The following is an 18,426-nucleotide window of genomic DNA, read 5'->3' as shown; positions in this document are numbered from 1 at the left end:
GGCTTGTGTGTCATATTTATGTAGGATGTACAGCATGTATAGGGCTGAATTGGTTTTACCAAAAAGTCTTCCTTTTTTAAACGTGAACTGTACGAGAAGAGATTTGTTCCCCTGATAAATGATTGATAACTCTGTCCCTCTTTCTTCTGCAGATGAATATGTCTCTTCCTCTTCACGGTCTCAAACGGTACCCTCTTCTATGGCATCCATCTCTTCCTCACCGTGTCCTGCCCCTGCAGCAGAGACCCAGAAAGCCACTGCAATGCAGACCTCCACACCAATACACCCTACCAAGCTAGTGATTAAGCACAGCAGTGGTGGCTCCCCATCTGTCACTTGGGCCAAAGCCTCACCGTCGCTTGATGCAGATGAAGATGCACTCCCTTCACGCAGCAGACCTCCAATCAAAACATACGAGGCCCGTAGTCGTATCGGGCTGAAGCTAAAGATCAAGCAGGAGGCAGGGCTGAGCAAAGTAATTCATAACACTGCTCTGGATCCCGTTCATCACAACCCTCCACCACCACCTCCACCTCCGGCCCCTCCCACAACACCCGCCAGCACCGTCATCAAGACAGTCAACCCAACTCCAGCCACAACCACCACCACCACACCCACTGGGCAGATGAATGGTACATTGGACCACTCGTCGCCTGCTGAAAAGAAGCCCCAGGCAACATTTTGTAGGCTACCCCTTCGTAAGACGTATCGGGAGAACGTGGATGCCTTTGTGACCGGTAAGCCGGTAGACACCAGGTCAGCGGTCGAAACGCCTACACAAGTACCAGTTATGACCCAGGCAATAAAGCAGGAAGATGGATCCAGAAGTGTCATTACATCCCACAAGGTTCAAGGGGTCCCAGAGAGTGAAAAGGTTAAGAAAGAAGAAAGCTCAAAGTTGGTGTTCTTTGGCAGAGGGGAAACCAAGACGAATAACAATGAAGAGACGACCATGAGCTTGAGAAGAGAGGTCAAGGACGATGAGCCAGGATTTTACCGACAGGTGGTCAAGTCAGAACGAACAGAACACGAGTCCGATTTGAATTGGGAGATGTCAATTCCATCAGCCAAAAGGTTGAAGTCGGAGCAGTTTGACGTGGACAACGCCAGCTTCTCCAGTGACAGCCCCCAGGATGACACTCTAAATGAGCACCTGCAGAGCGCCATCGACAGTATCCTCAACCTACAGCAGCCCCAGACCGGCGGAAGTTCCAACGCTCTTCTGCGTTCCTCGGCCCAGTCTTCGTACCATCACTCCTCTTCCTCGTCTCCCTTTTCCTCCCCAGTCCACCGCACAGACTCGTACCATACCCCCAACCACAACGGAGGCCTGGGGGCCAGGACGTTAAATAGATAACAGGGGAAGAAAACGAGCGAGCGAGCCGTGAGAAATAAATTAATAAATTGCCTGGGGAGACGAACAATGGTGTCATGCGCAGGACATGAGCCGCCGCAGTACTTGGAGACAGGAGGGCACGCATTTTCAGATTAAGCCTCAATTTCCTTTCCTTTTTCCCTATTTGTCCGCACGGTGCGGCAAGTGGTTCCGTGGAGAAATTGTGCCGTCTTTTAGGTGGAAAGTTGGGAACTTTCCGGCACAGGCCGGCTTTCTCCCCAGACAGAACTTTTCAAAGGACACATTCAACTGGTGATCTGTTGCCTTCAAAACTTTTTTTGTTGTTTTTTTTTCCTCCCCTATTACCTCCCACTTCCATCTGTTTTTCTCATCTCAACTTGAACTGTCAAAAAAAAAAAAAATTACAAAGGAATAAAAAAAAAAAAACTTTCGCCCTTAAGGAGGAAACTGAAGGGACTGACTTCAAAACAAACGTATTAAAGTTTATTGTAATGATATTTCTTTAAGTTATTCAAGCATCAAAGTCAGGGGATTTTTTATGTTCTGTGTTGTATTTTTTTATTATTATTATTTTCCTATCTGGGGAAATAGCAAATGAATGCACAGTGCACATGATGGCGCTATACATGAAAAATATTCACTTTTTTTTTGTTTTTGGGGGTGCATCAAGAATAGAGGGGGTAACCATCAGACATTGGGAGGGGGGGGCAGAGATCCAAACAAGGTAACTTCTACGTTGACATGGAGTCGTACTAGTACGTCTGTGCTGGATAGGGCAACCCAGTCCCTTCGTACCTGTCGTATCCTTTAGAAAAAAGAGTAATGAAGTTTATGGATGAATATAATAATAGCTGGGTTTTAGAGAAAGGTAGGATTTAGGCTTCCTTATAGACGGGTCAAACTTCAATGAAAGTGGTAAGCAGCGAGTGTTGCTTCTCCTTGTCCTATTGTGACATTTCAATGACTTGGGCGATATTTGACTCTAGAACGTTCCCCAGAAGAATCCTCCCGGGTCCATAGCGGCAGAAAATGTCTCTGGGCAGCATCGGGCACTTTGGACGCCTCTTTGCGTCAGTGACTCCTCAAGCGGATCTAATTTATTAGGCAGCTCTGTGTGGGCGACTAGTGAAGTAAAGTGAGATTCCCCCGTGGTTGCCAGCTGCTTCTTTTGATGTTGTTTTTGTTGCAAATGAAGCAAATGACAACTTTTGGCAAACAAAGTTTGCCATTGCTGACCTTCTTCCAAACATGCTAATAGCCTGGCTGTCATGCTGAGTGAGCGACTCAGGTGTATAAGGTTGAGGATTAACGTGGCAGGCGGCAGAAGGTGGTCAATGAGGGAGACCTTTGGCTGTCTTGCTGAGTGAGTGAGTCGGAAGGTGTTGAAGATTGAGGATTAACGTGACGGCCAGAAGAAGGTCAATGCGGGAGACCAAAGGTTTCTTTCTCAATGAGTTGCTTTCTCCTTGTCCTGTGTTTAGCTGAGCCCTAGGTGGCGTTTAGTTACCTAGTGGGCCGTGATTGCCGTAACTTGGTAGGGTATAAATTGCACATGGATAACAGTGGACACTATTAATCTACCAATGTTTCCGTTAGGCACGTGTGCCAATTGTATCACCTCCTCAGTAGTAACACATGCGCCACTTCGATGAGCCGCTTCATCCAGACGTTGAGTCCCCCTTCCCCATCGGGTGCTTGGAATAGTTGAAAACGGCACATAGTCCCAAAGTAATTTGACAGACCAAGCCAGGTATTATTGGACATTAATACGAGTGGTAATTGCCTGTCGTGATGCCTCCATGGTTTGATTACGGAGACAGATCAAAGTAAATGGTAGTAATAAATGAATGGTTCCATCATCATGTTAGAAGCAGAACCTCCCCCGTGTGTCTTCCCTCATCCAGACAGACGTATTGTTAGTCTACTCCTGACTGTAATAACCTCTCGCCAGTTTCGGTATTTATTTCCATTCGCAAAATGTTTTGAGAAAAAAAGAAAAGACATTACCGCTCTCCCCCCTACATCATCTTTCACCCTTCCAAACCCTAAACCAACATTATGGTCTAAATATAGTACTATAAAAGAATTTCTACTGTATTTATAATGTAGAATGATTTTTTTTAAAGAATGATGTACATTTAGTACTTCTGTGTAAATTAAATTTGTTCCTCTTTTTAAAAACTGTATATGATTTTTTTTTTTTTTGGAAAAAATGTTTAAAAATACAGAGTTTCAAAAGCTGCAAGAGTGATGTTTGTTGAACAGAAGAGACGCGTCAGTAAATGATCTTGTACCGAAATATTCAATAGGATTCTGAATTGAACCGGACCTGGCCTAGGGTAACGTTCCTGAAGTGTAGGCTCCTTGTGGTGCTTTTCAAAGCCTCGTACACACGATCGGATTTCCATCGCACAAATCCGTGGAATTTTGTCCGAAGGGCATTGGCTGCGAACTTGTTCTGCATACAGATGGCAAAACTTTGTCGGCCAACAAATGCAAAACGACGTGGTTTTTCTGCTCTTTAGCGCCATCCTTTGGGCAACTTCTGCTAATGTTGTGTTATGGTTAGCATTGCTTCTGAGCATGCGTGTTTTGTACTTGTGTACACAGGATCGGATAAACCGTAATCACACATTTGTTGTTGGAAATTCCGACAACAATTGTCCGATGGAGCAAACAAACGGTCGGATTATCCGACAAAACTCTGCCATCGCACAATTCCCGTCGGAAAATCCAATCATGTGTACGAGGCATATGAGCAACCAAATTAAGAAATGCAACAATCGCCACATGGGACAGAAGTTATGATCCGAATGTGTCCCTTTTGCTGATTTTTGTTTGGTGAAATCCTCTGTTCATGACCCCCCCCCCATCATAATCTTCCGGTTTGGCAGAGCTTAATAGAACTATGGAAGCTGTCACAGGCTCGTGTCAGAAGGGAAGTTTCCCCCACTGGGGTTTTCTAGACCGCAGGGGTTGGAAGAAATTAAACTTCCCTTCTTGCATTAATCGGGGTGTGCAGCACCATTTTATTTTCTCCCACAAGTGTCTTCCCCTTGACTCAAGAGTGTCTGACTATGCCTGCCCTTTCTGCCCAGCTGCTTTATTTATAGAAGCCATTCGATGAATTGAGGGGGGCGGACTTTTCAATCATTCGCCCATGTTTCATTCATAGAAACTATAGTACAGTTCAAGCACTTTTGATGAAGCCTGTGACCGTTCCTTTAGTTCTATAACCCACACCGCACTGGAACATTAGGGGGCAAGGGTGGAGGAGTTCACCTAACAGAAGGGGCGTCAGCACAAGGGACACATATTTTCTTTCTTTTTTGTGCTTTTATTTTGGCTGCACTTAGGCTTCAAGTGCTTTTGGCAGTCAGGCCTCAGATTGTATAGTAGAAGGGTGCACAGCAAGCTTTTATGGAACTTTCAGCAAGCTTCAAGCACAGTTCTTGAATTAAATAAGATCTATGAGTGGAGGGGGCAGACCTTTCAATCATCTGCCCATCCTCCATTCATAGTTTGTGTTTCATATATAGAAACTACAAGAAAAAAAATGGGACCTGGTGCCAAATTTTAGCACGGTCTAACCCCTCAGGACTTTCAAAGACAGACCAAGTAGGTAAGTAAAATAGGTAAATTGTATTACAATAAATTCAGAAAAATTGGCACCATAATATATACCGTATTATATATTGGCACAAAAACATAGTTTGTATTTGAACCGAGAAACATGCGTCTGTATGTACAGTAAGCTGCCCTCAGAAATGGATGGACTAGCAGAGTTGCATATCAGTGGGTACACCTGACATGTTTCAGACCTATATTGGGCCTTCTTCAGAGACTTTTATGCCATTTGGGTCATAAGAATTTTATAATACAAATATATAAAGTGTTTTTTTAAATTGTGGATGGGTGTGCATGTGTTTATCGCAGATGCTTAGTATCAACATTTGACCTGTACTTGCAAAAAATATGCATAGGCAGGAGAAATGGTCAGCCGGAAACCTGATGGTAAGTTGCCCACAGCCAGCGGTGCCCAGGATACAAAGAGGGGATGCAAACGCCACAGAATAAGGCAACGGATGTCTCGGCTACGAAGACCCCTAGACATGGCAACAGATTCCAGCCAATTTTGACCAACGTCTAGTAGATAATACAAGTAGGGGGGATGATGTAGCATAGGCTGCGTGTAAGGATAATAAATACACTACTGTTAGTATGTCTATGGTATTCCAGTCTTTACAATAGATGTATATGTGTATATATCTTTAAAGTGTCAGCAAACACTGTGTCTAGTCTATGCCGCACAGGAGATGCTGGGGGTAGTATTAAGCTGTATAAGCAAAGCTGCTGACGTACCTTATCCTTAGTTTACAAGCAGGGTGTGGTGTGTGTCCTCCGGCGACCCCCAAGGCCTCACAAATGGAGTCTGGGATGCCAGTGTGTGTATAGAAGCCTTAATAGTTCCAATCGCATCATGGAGGATTAGGAACAGCTGGGTAAAGAGAGAGGACCGGGGCACCAAAATATGGCGTCTGAGGTCCATCATGGGATCCCCTGGTGGGCGGAGTTGCATCCTGCGTCATTGCGCCACTGACTCACATGTGGCCATCCCTCTGCACTCCCAAGTGGAGCGCAAATGGGAAGGGAGCCAACTAGAAAACATTTTCTTGTTGGCTCCCTTCCTGTTTGCGCTCCACTGTGGAGCGCAGTGGGGTGGCCACATGCACGCCAGTGGTGCGCATGTGCACCTATCCTCAATTTTGAAAAATGCTATAAAACGTATGTTTGTATTATAGAGTTCTTATGACACAAATGGCATAAAAACCTCTGAAGAAGGACCGATATAGGTCTGAAACATGTCAGGTGTACCCGCCAGTATGCAACTCATTCTTTTCTAAGGGCAGCTTACTGTACATACAGACGCGTGTATTTGGGTTTAAATATGTTACCGATTTATTTCTAATGATGACAATTTTTATGAATTTATTGTAATAAAATGTACCTATTTTACTTACCTACTTGGTCTGTCTTTGAAAGTCCTGAGGGGTTAGAGCAGGTATCCTCAAACTACGGCCCTCCAGCTGTTGTAGAACTACACATCCCATGAGGCATTGTAAAGCTCTGACATTCACAGACATGACTAGGCATGATGGGAATTGTAGTTCCTGAACAACTGGAGGGCCGTAGTTTGAAGACCCCTGGTCTATACCATTCCTAAACTGGAACTGAGCAGTACTGGATTCTGATACTTGCTGAAAGCTCTGCAAAAGCTTGCTGTACACACTAAAAGTTATAGGCAAGGTAAACAAGGCCTTCCAGTGTAACAAAAGGCACAACTTATTTAATTAACAAAATTTAGAACACCTGTCAGGTTTTTATTGCCGTCTGTGTCCCGGTTGGGGAAAGTCCCTCTCTCTGGGCCAGGAACCGATTGGAAGACTAATACAGGTACTTGCAATGTCATGCTACATTCACATCGGCGATCAAGGCAGGTACAGGTATCTTCTAATTCATGGTGTAGCTCTCAGCGGGAAGGTGCGCATGCCGGCCGCGATCGCTATAATGATGGTTTGCTGGCGACCACATCTATTCGCAGGTCTCTGAACAGCCAGTGATAACCTGCGTTCTTTCAGCCACTGATTCTTCGGGAAGGCGGATTCCTTTTCTATTCTGGATGAACTCCATAAGGGTACACAGGCTCCTCCTTCTCTAGATGGTTTCTGCTCTTAAGGATTGGGTTCCATCCTTTCCAAGGTGCACTCTTCTAGATCTATGGGGGGGGAACGGACCTCCGACCCGCGCAGGGACGTACATGTACGCGCCATTCTGTGGACGTATATGTACATGCGGCGGTTGTTAAGTGGTTAAAGTGGAGACACTCGAATACAGGAGATAACCAGGTGCACACAGAGGGGGGGAAAGAAAACAAATGCAGCCACCACATCTAAGAATGGTAAGCTGCAATATATTACATGTTTGGTTTAATACTGCTTTAACATTTTACACCTGTAAATGTAATAAGACCTATCAAAGGCTCCCTTGTGTAATCTACAGGCTAATTGGTGTAAATCCCAATGTTTCGGGCTCCCTGGAGCTTTTTTAGATGTTGTTCATCAGATAGAAGCTGTCTGGTAGCTTTGCTGTAAGGCGCCCAAAGTCTACCCATTGTGCAGCACTGGTCAGGAGAAAATGGAGGCTGCATTGTTGTCAGGATCAGCTATAATGCACATATCTAGTTACACCATATAGTCAAAGAAGATTTATTACATTAACACGCATTGATAAAGTATTTACATTATTCATCTATTTCCTGAGCATAAGAAACATTCACTTGTGAATATCCAATTGAAAAACTTTTACATAAAACAGACTGTAATGTTTAGTGGCCCCTGAACCCGTATTGATGAGCCGGAGCCACTGTCCCATCCATGGAGTGTACTGTTCTTTGTTTGCAGGGTGCTGTCTTCATTGTAGACGAGTCATCTGAAGCCACTGAAAATGAGAAGAAAATAGCGATCAATTCATCGATAGGAGCCTGGTCACACTTATAACATGTAGTTGCAATGTTTTGTGTAAAATACATGTGTACTTCTTAAGGCCCCTTTCACACTGGGGCGGCAAAGCTCTGCTATTTTTTCTCTTTCGTTCATAGACGGACACAGCCTTCATTGACCTTAGGGTTATGCTTCTTCCTACCAGGAGATTTAGGCAGAATTCTACAGCACTTAAGGTGTTAAAAACTTTCCTTCATGCTGCTCCTCCCAGGGGGCGTGGCTCCCCCAGGCATAACCCACACCCTGCTTTAGCAGCCTCAGTTTGTTTTCTGCCTAACGACAGGAGGTCAAGGCTATCTCTGGAGTTCCTGGACTCTGGAGGTTTTTTCTGGCGATTTTTCTCGCTTTTTTTATTATTTTGTTCCTGCATTTTTGAATCCTGCGATTCTTCTATCAACAGCCGACTGGGTGACAGGCTGGGTCCTCGACTCTTGTAGTCCCCCCATCTTGGCCTTCGAGCGTGTGCTGGCCCTCAGCTCAGCTTTGGGACGTCCACGACAGGCCCCATTGCTCCAGGGGCGGCCGGGGAACTTTGGTTCTAGGGCACACATATGACCGGTCTCTATGGCCTTGTCACAGTGTGTCTGGCCGACAGCCATGCCGTTTACGGACGTTGGTTCTGTCTGGGATACCTCCAGCCGGGTAGTCGCAGGACAGGTAAGTAGTGGCCCCTTACTCAGGTAAGTGGTCTGGCTGGTGGTTTCCCTGGGGAGGTCGACTGAGGGTCCGCCCTGCTTTCCTCTCTCCCCTTCCTCTCCCTCCTTCCCCTGACTGGGTAGTGGCTGTGAAGGGGGGCCTCCTGGGTTTTCTTTGTTACCACCGGGGCCCGTGTGTTGTTAGGGGGACTGTGTTACTCTGGGGGGTGCTGCTGTGTGCTGCTGTGTTCTATGAGGTAATTTTTACCTCAGACAGCGGCCGTCTTGGAAATCTCCTTGGTAACGCTGTGATTCTTTTCTGAGGTAACAGACAAAGCAGTCAGTGCTGCTGTGTTCTATGAGGTAATTTTTACCTCAGACAGCGGCCGTCTTGGAAATCTCCTTGGTAACGCTGTGATTCTTTTCTGAGGTAACAGACAAAGCAGTCAGTGCTGCTGTGTTCTATGAGGTAATTTTTACCTCAGACAGCGGCCGTCTTGGAAATCTCCTTGGTAACGATGTGATTCTTCCCTGAGATGACTCGGCACAGCCTCTGGTCAGTTTTAGTGCTGTTACAGTTTTAGTGCTGTGAATCTTCCATGAGGTGAATACACATCACAGTCAGCACATCAGAGCACACCTGAGGTTTTTCAGCTCACTCTGCAGCTGGGTGGGGTGGTGAATACCGGGGGCCCCCATGCTCTGCAATAGCAGCAAGGAGGTGACCAGTGGGTTTTTTTTTTGTCCTGCCTTGCAGGGTGGGTGACTCAGCGCTGACACTATGGAACTCAAGCTATGCCTGAGTTAACCCTTAATGCCCCTCCCCCTGCCACATCTGTTATGTTGGCTGTCCTGGGTTTCTTGCCAGGTTTGAAGCAGCTAGTGCCCGGATGGGGGGTAAAAAAGCGCCCCCTCCCTGAAGCATGCTTCTGGGGATGACACAGAATCGCTGTTTTTTTCTGGTTCTGTTATGTCAGAGGCTGCGGGTTTTAACCCTTATGGATAGTGAGGATGACTCTGCTGCAGTCAGTTGCTGGCAAGAATTTGTTGGAGCTCTTGTTTCTGCGGTGCGTGAGGCTCTAAAAATTGAGGATGTGGCGGAGACACCTCCGTGTCAGTACCAGCAGACTACCACGCATCGCTGAAGTGTTTCCTTGTGTTCCTTATTTGGACTATATGTTATACAAGGAATGGGATGCACCGCAAAAAGTTTGTCAAAAAACTTTGCAACCCGTTACCCCCTTGAGGGGGGCTTTAAAAAAAAAAAAAAAAAAAAAAAGTAGGTATCTCCTCCGCCAGTGGACCCCCCTGTGTCCAGACTGCGCAAGGCCACCACGTTGCCTGTGGAAGGGGCTCCTGCATTTCAGGATCCCACTGATAGGAGAGTGGAGGCCGTGGCCCGCTCCCTATTCACGGTGGTGGGTTCGGCGGTGAGGCCGGCTCTGGCCGGGGCCCTGGCAGGCCCCGACTAAAAGGGCGAAGCTCCTGCTGCAGGAGCTGGAAGAAGGACCTCTAAGGTGGCCTTGGTGATCACCGTTAAGGGTGAACGGTCCTTTTGGGTCTTCCCTGACTGGCATCATTGAGGATGCCACAGGTGGTAAGCGCATGCTGTTCCCACGGTTTGGGAAGGGCTAGGGACCTCGCCCTGTGCAAGGACCCTCCTTGCCTACCTCCGAGCGTTTTTTCGCTCGCCCTGTGCGGTGGGGGTAGGTCTACATGGTGCTTGAATCCCCGCTGCGGGGTAGCAGCGCACCGGATACCGCATGCCTAACAAGTCTGCGGACATACCTGCTTCCGCCTGAAGGTCTGCTCCCGCCCGTGTCTCGGGTGGGAGACTGGCTTCGCATTGCAAAGTGTTTTCCTTGGGGTACAAGATTGAGTTTCTCTCTTGTCTGCCAAACAGGTTTTTTCCCTCCGGCTTCTGGCCTCCTCCGGTTCGCCAGTTGACTCCGTCAGGGGCTGTCCAGGATCTTCTGGTCAGGGGAGTGATTGTGCCAGTTCCCTCGTTGGAACGCTCTCGGTTTTTCCTCTATTCTGTTTGTGTCCCCATGGAGGTAAGGGGCCTGGTCGATCCTGGGCCTCAAGTCCCTCGTTTTGTTTTGTCAGGTTTTTCTGGCATCCTTGGATGTCATGAACGTGTACCTGCATATCCTCAAACCACCAGAGATTCTGTGCTTTGCGGTCGGGGGGGGCCATTTTCAATGGTGTCCTTCCCATTCGGCGGGTTTTCGCCAAGGTGCTCGTACCGATACTGGCCCGGCTGTGACAGCGGGGGTTTGTTATCATGGGATGTCTGGACGACATTCTCCTACGAGCTTCTTCGAGCTCTGCATTGGTGGAGCCGTGTCTATCACGTGTCAGGCTCTCCGAGTGTTCGGCTGGTTTCTGGATTGTCCTGAAATCAGGGTTGATTCCGTCTCGGGGATACCTGAGACTGGTCCTGGATTCCTCCGGGGCGGGAGTGTTTTTCTCCTAGCGGAAAAACTTCAGACTCTGCTATCTGCTGTGCAGCAGTTGCCGACCCAGAAGCGGTCATCTCTGCGATTCTGCAGGAAGGTTCTGGGTCAGTTGGTAGCCTCTTTCGAGGCGGTTCCGTATGCCCAATTCCACGCCAGGGTACTACGGAGGGAACTGCTGTCACGATGGGACTAGCTTCCGTTATCTCTGGATTACCAGATTCAGTTGAGTCATCTGATCATGTCTCCCCTGGTATGGTGGCTGGCGTTTCCGGTGCTTCGGGCCGGAAAGTCATTTTTCTGCAGGCCACTGGACAGTGGTCACGACGGATGCCAGCCTCTCCGGTTGGGGAGGGGCGCTTGGGGCACCGGACTCAGGTGGAGTCCTGCCTACTGATCAACGTTCTGGAGCTCCGAGCAATCAAGCTTTGCCTTACCAGGTGGTCCCTGGATCTACAGGGCCGACCGGTCAGGATCCTGTCCGATAACACCACGTCCGTGGCGTAGGTTGATCATCAGGGAGGCACACTGAGTTCTGTTGCAGCGACGGGGGTCGCGCGCATCCTTTCGGTGGGCCGAAGGGTCCGTTCCGGCTCTATCGGCCGGGTACATTCCGGGAATACGGAATTGGCTAGCCGACTACCTAAGTCGCACTGCACTGGGCCAAGGAGAGTGGTCTCTCCACCCGCAGGTGTTTCAGGGTCTGTGCCGAAAGTGGGGCACTCCGGACGTGGACCTTCTAGCGTCCCGTCTCTATATCGGTAGGTGCCACGGTTCGTGGCCAGGTTTAAGGACCCGTGGGCGGACGCGTCAGGCGCGTTGGTGGCTCCTTGGGGTCGCTGTCGCCTACTTTACACCTTCCCTCCTCGGAAGCTTCTTCCTCGCCTGCTGCGCAGAGTAGAAGCTGTAGGGATTCTATCGGTCCTGATTGCCCCAGATTGGCCGCGTCGCTTCTGGTACGCGGACCAGGTGCGTCTGCTGGCAGACGCCCCCTAGCGTCTTCCCCTGGGAATTGATTTTCTGTTACAGGGTCCAATCTTCCACCCTGTTTCACAGGCACCGGCCTTAGCGGCGTGGCTGTTGAGAGCCAGGGGCTTAAGGACCGAGGCCTATTGGGCTCGGTGGTCTCTACCGTGCTGCCTGCACGGAGGTCTACCTCACGTAGGTTTTTTCCTCATACATGGAAGGCCTACTTCTCTGTGTGTGGGGAGATGAACTGGCACTCTCGTACATGCGTTGTGTGCAGGATTCTGCTGTCTTTGCAGCAGGGAGTGGTTCAGGCTCTCGCCATACGTACAGTTAGGAGCCAGATTTCTGCTCTGGCTGTTTTTTACTTGCAGCGACCCTTGGCATAGCACTCCTGGGTGCGTGCGTTGGGTCAGGGGGTCTGGCAGGTGGCCCCTCCGGTGCGCCCTCCATTACCCCCATGGGACTTGAATTTAGTCCTTTCAGTGCTTCGGGATGCTCCCTTTGAGGACATTCGGGAGGTTTTTTGTTTTATTGTCACAAAAGGTGATTTTATTTCTGGTAGCAATTACCTCGATCAGACGGGTGTCTGTCTGTTCTGGCGGCCTTGTCTTGCAAGGCTCCCTGCTTGGTCATCCGTAAGGATGAGGTGGTGCTGCGGCCGCAGCCGTTTTTCTCCCTAAGGTCGTTTCGGCTTTTCACTTGGATGTGGACATTGTTCTTCCATCCTTGTGTCCTCAGCCGAAGAACCCGAAGGAGGCCACTTTACATTCTTTGGATGTGGTTCGGGCCCTTCGAGTTTACTTGTCGGCGACAGCTCCGTTCCGGATGTCGGACTCGCTGTTCGTGTCTGTGTCCGGTCCCAGTAAGGGCCTGGCAGTTTCGTCGGCCACCATTTCCAGGTGGATCCGACGGATTGTGCTTCAGGCCTATGCCCTGAAGGGCGGGGGCCCCCCTTTCGGGTCATGGCGCATTCGACCAGGGCCTCTTGGGCTTTCCGACACCAAGCCTCTGTGTTACTGGTGTGTAAGGCTGCGACCTGGTCGTCGGGCCACGCTTTTTCAAAGTTTTATATGGTGGATGTGAGTGCATCTTCGGATGCCTCCATTGGCCGCAGGGTGTTACAGGCGGCAGTTTAAGGTTGGAGTTCCTCCGTTGAGTAACTCCGGTTTTTGTTTGGGGTGTAACCTGTTTTTGCTGTGTTATTTTTCCCACCCCTCGAATTTTTTTTGACACTGCTTGGGGACGTCCCTAAGGTCAATGAAGGCTGTGTCCGTCTATGAACGAAAGAGAAAAAAGGATTTTTGTACTCACCGTAAAATCCATTTCTCTGAGTTCATAGACGGACACAGCACCCACCCCTCCTTTGTTTGTACTGCTTGTTACGAACTGAGGCTGCTAAAGCAGGGTGTGGGTTATGCCTGGGGGAGCCACGCCCCCTGGGAGGAGCAGCATGAAGGAAAGTTTTTAACACCTTAAGTGCTGTAGAATTCTGCCTAAATCTCCTGGTAGGAAGAAGCATAACCCTAAGGTCAATGAAGGCTGTGTCCGTCTATGAACTCAGAGAAATGGATTTTACGGTGAGTACAAAAATCCTTTTTTTTTTTAGCCGCGCTTTACTGTCAATTTAGCAGCGATATTCGGCCGCTTTTAAAATCACTACAAAGTGTTTCTGCTAGAGGTGCTTTGCCGGTGGTATAGCCGCGGTACCCATTGATTTCAATGGGCAGGAGTGGCAAACACACACCACTGTTTCAAAGATGCTGTTAGCAGGACTTTTTACTGTCCTGCTAGCGCACTGCTCCAGTGTGAAAGCCTGCAGGGCTTTCACACTGGAGAGACAGCAGAGTGTTTCAGGTTGCTTTGCAGGCACCATTTTTAGCACCTGAAAAGCGACCCAGTGTAAAAATGGGGTCTAATTGTACAGCCTGTGCTGTATAGTGACTGGCTTCACCATAAAAAAAAAAAAAAAATCTTTACCTCCAAGTTGTTTTGCTCAGCAATACCCTATTTAGGAGGAGTTTCCAAAAGAAAAAGCCTAGCCACGTACCCTACGTCTCTCCTTAAGGCCTTGTCCTCATAAGCAGGTCCAGCGGTACAACCTGCTGCCACGACTGGGTCTGTTAGAATTGAACTGTCTGGTCCAAACACTTTTATCTTCCAAATATCTATGTTGTTTCCCATCCATACATATGCAAAGGATCCTTTGGCTCAAGTATTGGTCTGCAGAACTTCCTACAAGAAGTACCTTGTGAGAATGCCATTTCATGGGCAATGCTGCCTCTTTGGATACTTTAATCGCAGAAGTTACCCTTGGGAGATCTGACAGGTAACCCTTTTACCCAAGAAAATGATACCCAAAGCTTGTGCCAGTAGGCATTTGACCACTAGATCCAAAAAGAACTGCTTTTAGTTTTCTCAGGGTCCAAGTCGGGAACCCAGTTTCACCATAAGACCTGAACCTCTAAACCCACCAAGCCCTTCTCCCAGTAAGGGGATGCCCCCACTTGTCAGAGTCAGGGGAACCCCTGTTGGCCTTCACGGCCATCTGGTCTCAAAACATGTCAGACGTCTGGGTCCAGAACTTTGTGTCTAGGGGTTAGACTCCCTGTCTCCACCCTGCTTTACACTGTCAAGTTTGCCAGCTTCCCTGCAAAGGTCTCTGCGCTCCAATGGTTCACTTCTCACGGAATCCTAGTTTCCATCCCAGAAGGTGGACAAATACCAAAAATTGTATTCAAACCTATTTATTGTTCTGAAGGCAAATGGAGACATTTGCTCCATTCTGAATCAAAGATTTCTCAACGGGTTAATTCTGCATTCAGAAGTTCCTCATGGAACCTCCCAGGTAAGTCATTGGTACCTTTAAACTGGGGAATCTTGTACCCTCTGCGAATGTCAAGGGATTCCCACCTATGCATCCCTATTTTTCCACCACAATATCGCTACCCTTTTATTTTTAAAGCGGTAGTAAACCGCGGCTTCTATAAAAGAAAAACCCTGTGTAAGGCAATTGCATAATGTGCTAGTATGCATAGTCATCACCTTGGAACAAAGTATTCCAGTGCTGTGCTGTCATCTTCCCCCTGGTCTTTCTTGCAGGTTCGCACGCTCCGGCTATGTGACTAGCCAGAGCCGCTATGACAGCACACCTGCACATGCGCGCATGAGCCCTCAGTTCCGACACAAAGCTCTGAAGGTCGAGCAAGAAATGACATAACTTGCTGCATCCAGGGTAAATCTCTCCTGTGCACGTTTAGGCGATATTTATTTTACTTACAGGTAGGCCTCATTATAGGCCAGTGATGGCGAACCTTGGCACTCCAGATGTTTTGGAACTACATTTCCCATGGTGCTCAACTACACTGCAGAGTGCATGAGCATCATGGGAAATGTAGTTCCAAAACATATGGAGAGTCAAGGTTCGCCATCACTGTTATAGGCTTACCTGTACGTAAAAATCAACAAACTGGGGTTTACTACCACTTTAATTTGTTTATGTAAAACCACTCTTGTATACACCAAGTATTATTAGAAACCAACAGTGCTGGGAGAATCAATTGTGGCCTCTCCATGTATCATTCACTTTATTTGTTCATATGGATAGAAATGCAGTAATACTTCTGAAATTCTCTACAAGTTTTTGCCTCATATTTACACATCTCACCTGCTGTTCCTTCAGGCTGATGACACCATCTTTGTTTTGGTCCATGCGATAGCAAACCCCTGTAAAACACAGGATTTCAATAAAATGTGGTAAATGAATTCTAAATAATAAATCCATTTGTGCAATACTGTGAATATAGGGCTGTTATGTGACAGGACCTGCTTCTTATTCCTGCTTCTACAAGAAGTATTTAAAGGCAAACCTATGGCCCTACTAATGATAAATAAGCCATATGCATCTCCTGCCCCGCATATTTATTTTGGTTAAAAGATTTGTTTTTATTATTATTATGATAAATAGTCCTGCAAATTTGCTGGCTTGTTAGTTACATTATTAACAGATTCCTTAACCACTTCCATACCAGGCACTTACGCCCCTTCCTGCCCAAGCCAATTTTCAGCTTTCAGCACTGTCGCACTTTGAATGACAATTGCGCGGTCGTGCTACACTGTACCCAAACAATTTTTTTATCATTTTGTTCCCACAAATAGAGCTTTATTTTGGTGGTATTTGATCACCTCTGCGGTTTTTATTTTTTGCGCTATAAACAAAAGAAGAGTGACAATTTTAAAAAAAAAACACAATTTTTTACTTTTTTATTTAATAAATATCAAAATTTAAAAAAAAAAAAACGTTTTTTTCCCTCAGTTTAGGCCGATACGTATTCTTCTACATATTTTTGGTAAAAAAAATCGCAATGATCATATATTGATTGGTTTGCGCAAAAGTTATAGCGTTTACAAAATAGCTGATAGATTTATGGCATTTTTATTTTATTAATTTTTTTACTAGTATTGGCGGCGATTTGCGATTTTTTTACTGTCACCGTGACATTGCGGCGAACACATCGGACACTTTTTCATTCACATTTATACAGCGATTAATGCGATAAATATGCACTAATTACTGTATAAATGTGACTGGCATTCAAGGGGTTAACACTAGGGGGTGAGGAAGGGGTTAATATGTATCCCTGCATTGTGTTCTAACTGTGGGGGAAGGGGGGTGACTGGGGGAGGTGACCGATCTATGTCCCTATGTACAAGGGACACAGATCGGTCTCCTCTCTCCCCTGACAGGACATGGAGCTCTGTGTTTACACACAGAGATCCAAGTCCCTGCTCTGTCGTTACCGATCGCGGGTACCTAGCGGACATCGCGACCGCCAGGCACGCGCATCGGCATTTCGGGGGCGCGCCCCCCAGTGGCCGCAGGAATACAGGACGTCAATTGACGTCCTGCTGAATATTCAGAGTCACCGTGGAGCCGTCATTTGACGATGGCCCGGTACTCTAGTGGTTAAGCCACACAAATGAGGTGGAAGGAGAAATCGCTTATGAAAACATAATGCTGGTATGTATTTTACCACCTGCAATCAGGCATTGTACAGGCTGACCAGTGCTACCTCTGTCCATAACTCCCAACTGTCCCTGATTTGGAACAAAGTCCCTCTGTCCTCCTCATTTTGGTCTGATCGATATAGTTGTATATACAATGCACTGCTTCTATATCAAAAAGTGTTCCACAGTCTTAAACTTTTTTATCCAATTTCTAAATTGCTGCATTTGTATATCCCAAAAGCCAACATAAAGGGCTAGTAGTGGTAAAAAGCACTTGTGGATTTAACCAATCTTTTTTTTTTTTTTTGTACAATTCTCCTTTAAAGCGGAGTTCCACTCAAAAGTGGAACTTCCACTTAATCCACCCCTCGCCCCCTTACATGCCACATTTGGCATGCAATTTTTTGGGGGGAGGGGAGTAGGGGCTTCAGGAGGAGTGGCAGCCCCTCCCTGTAGGCGATCGCCTGTCCAATCAAATGGCGCAGCGCCGCTCGCGCATGCGCAGTGGGTGCCCGGCCGTGAAGCCGAAAGCTGTCACAGGCGGGTGCCCACAGTTGCAGTGGAGGCGCCGGCGGTGAAGGGGGGACCAGAACGAAGCTCCCACCACTTAAGGACCGCCTCCTGTATATACACGTCAGCAGCATGGTACGGCTGGGCACATGTACGTCCTGTACATGTACCCAGCCGTGGGTCGCGACCCGGTCCAAAGCTGCGGGAGCCGATCACCGCTGAGTGCGGCGATCAGTCCCCGGAGCTGAAGAACGGGGAGAGCCGCGTGTAAACACGGCTTCCCCGTGCTTCACTGTGGCGGCTGCATCGATCGTGTCATCCCCTTTATAGGGAGACACAATCAATGACGTCACTCCTACAGCCACACCCCCCTACAGTTGTAAACACACACAAAGTGAACACTAACTCCTACAGCGCCCCCTGTGGTTAACTCCCAAACTGCAACTGTCATTTCCACAATAAACAATGCATTTTTAATGCATTTTTTGCTGTGAATATGACAATGGTCCCAAAAATGTGTCAGAAGTGTCCGCCATAATGTCGCAGTCACGAAAAAAATCACTGATCGCCGCCATTAGTAGTAAAAAAAAAAAAAAAAATTAATAAAAATGCAATAAAACTACCCCCTATTTTGTAAACGCTATAAATTTTGCACAAACCAACCGATAAACGCTTATTGCAATTTTTTTTTTACCAAAAATCTGTAGAAGAATACGTATCGGCCTAAACTGAGGAAAAAAACTTTTTTTATATATTTTTGGGGGATATTTATTATAGCAAAAAGTAAAAAATATTGCATTTTTTTCAAAATTGTCGCTCTATTTTTGTTTATAGCGCAAAAAATTAAAACCGCAGAGGTGATAAAATACCACCAAAAGAAAGCTCTATTTGTGGGGAAAAAGGGACGCCAATTTTGTTTGGGAGCCACGTCGCAC

The 18,426-nt window shown here is 47.3% G+C and overlaps 2 protein-coding genes across 3 annotated transcripts in view; one reads left to right on the top strand and one right to left on the bottom strand.

Moving 5' to 3' along the window:
• BICRA (BRD4 interacting chromatin remodeling complex associated protein) overlaps nucleotides 1-3,541 on the top strand; it is a 133,044-nt gene extending 129,503 nt beyond the window's left edge. For both annotated transcript variants that reach the window (XM_040323277.1, XM_040323276.1), the window contains one exon: nucleotides 153-3,541. In XM_040323277.1, coding sequence (XP_040179211.1) covers nucleotides 153-1,357 — 1,205 coding nt within the window. In that variant the 3' untranslated portion in view covers nucleotides 1,358-3,541. The remainder of the gene's footprint in view (nucleotides 1-152) is intronic.
• A 4,066-nt stretch (nucleotides 3,542-7,607) lies between these two features.
• Nucleotides 7,608-18,426, bottom strand: part of LOC120913392 (calpain-2 catalytic subunit-like) — a 68,547-nt gene continuing 57,728 nt past the window's right edge. The window contains exons 20-21 of the mRNA XM_040323275.1: nucleotides 15,642-15,700; nucleotides 7,608-7,855 (exon numbers count right to left, since the gene is read on the bottom strand). Coding sequence (XP_040179209.1) covers nucleotides 7,829-7,855; nucleotides 15,642-15,700 — 86 coding nt within the window. The 3' untranslated portion in view covers nucleotides 7,608-7,828. The remainder of the gene's footprint in view (nucleotides 7,856-15,641; nucleotides 15,701-18,426) is intronic.

The sequence above is a fragment of the Rana temporaria genome, chromosome 9 (genome assembly GCF_905171775.1).
Source record: "Rana temporaria chromosome 9, aRanTem1.1, whole genome shotgun sequence".
NCBI lineage: Eukaryota > Metazoa > Chordata > Amphibia > Anura > Ranidae > Rana > Rana temporaria.
Note: the sequence above shows the minus strand (reverse complement) of the source record. Positions and strands in the feature narration are given on the sequence as shown.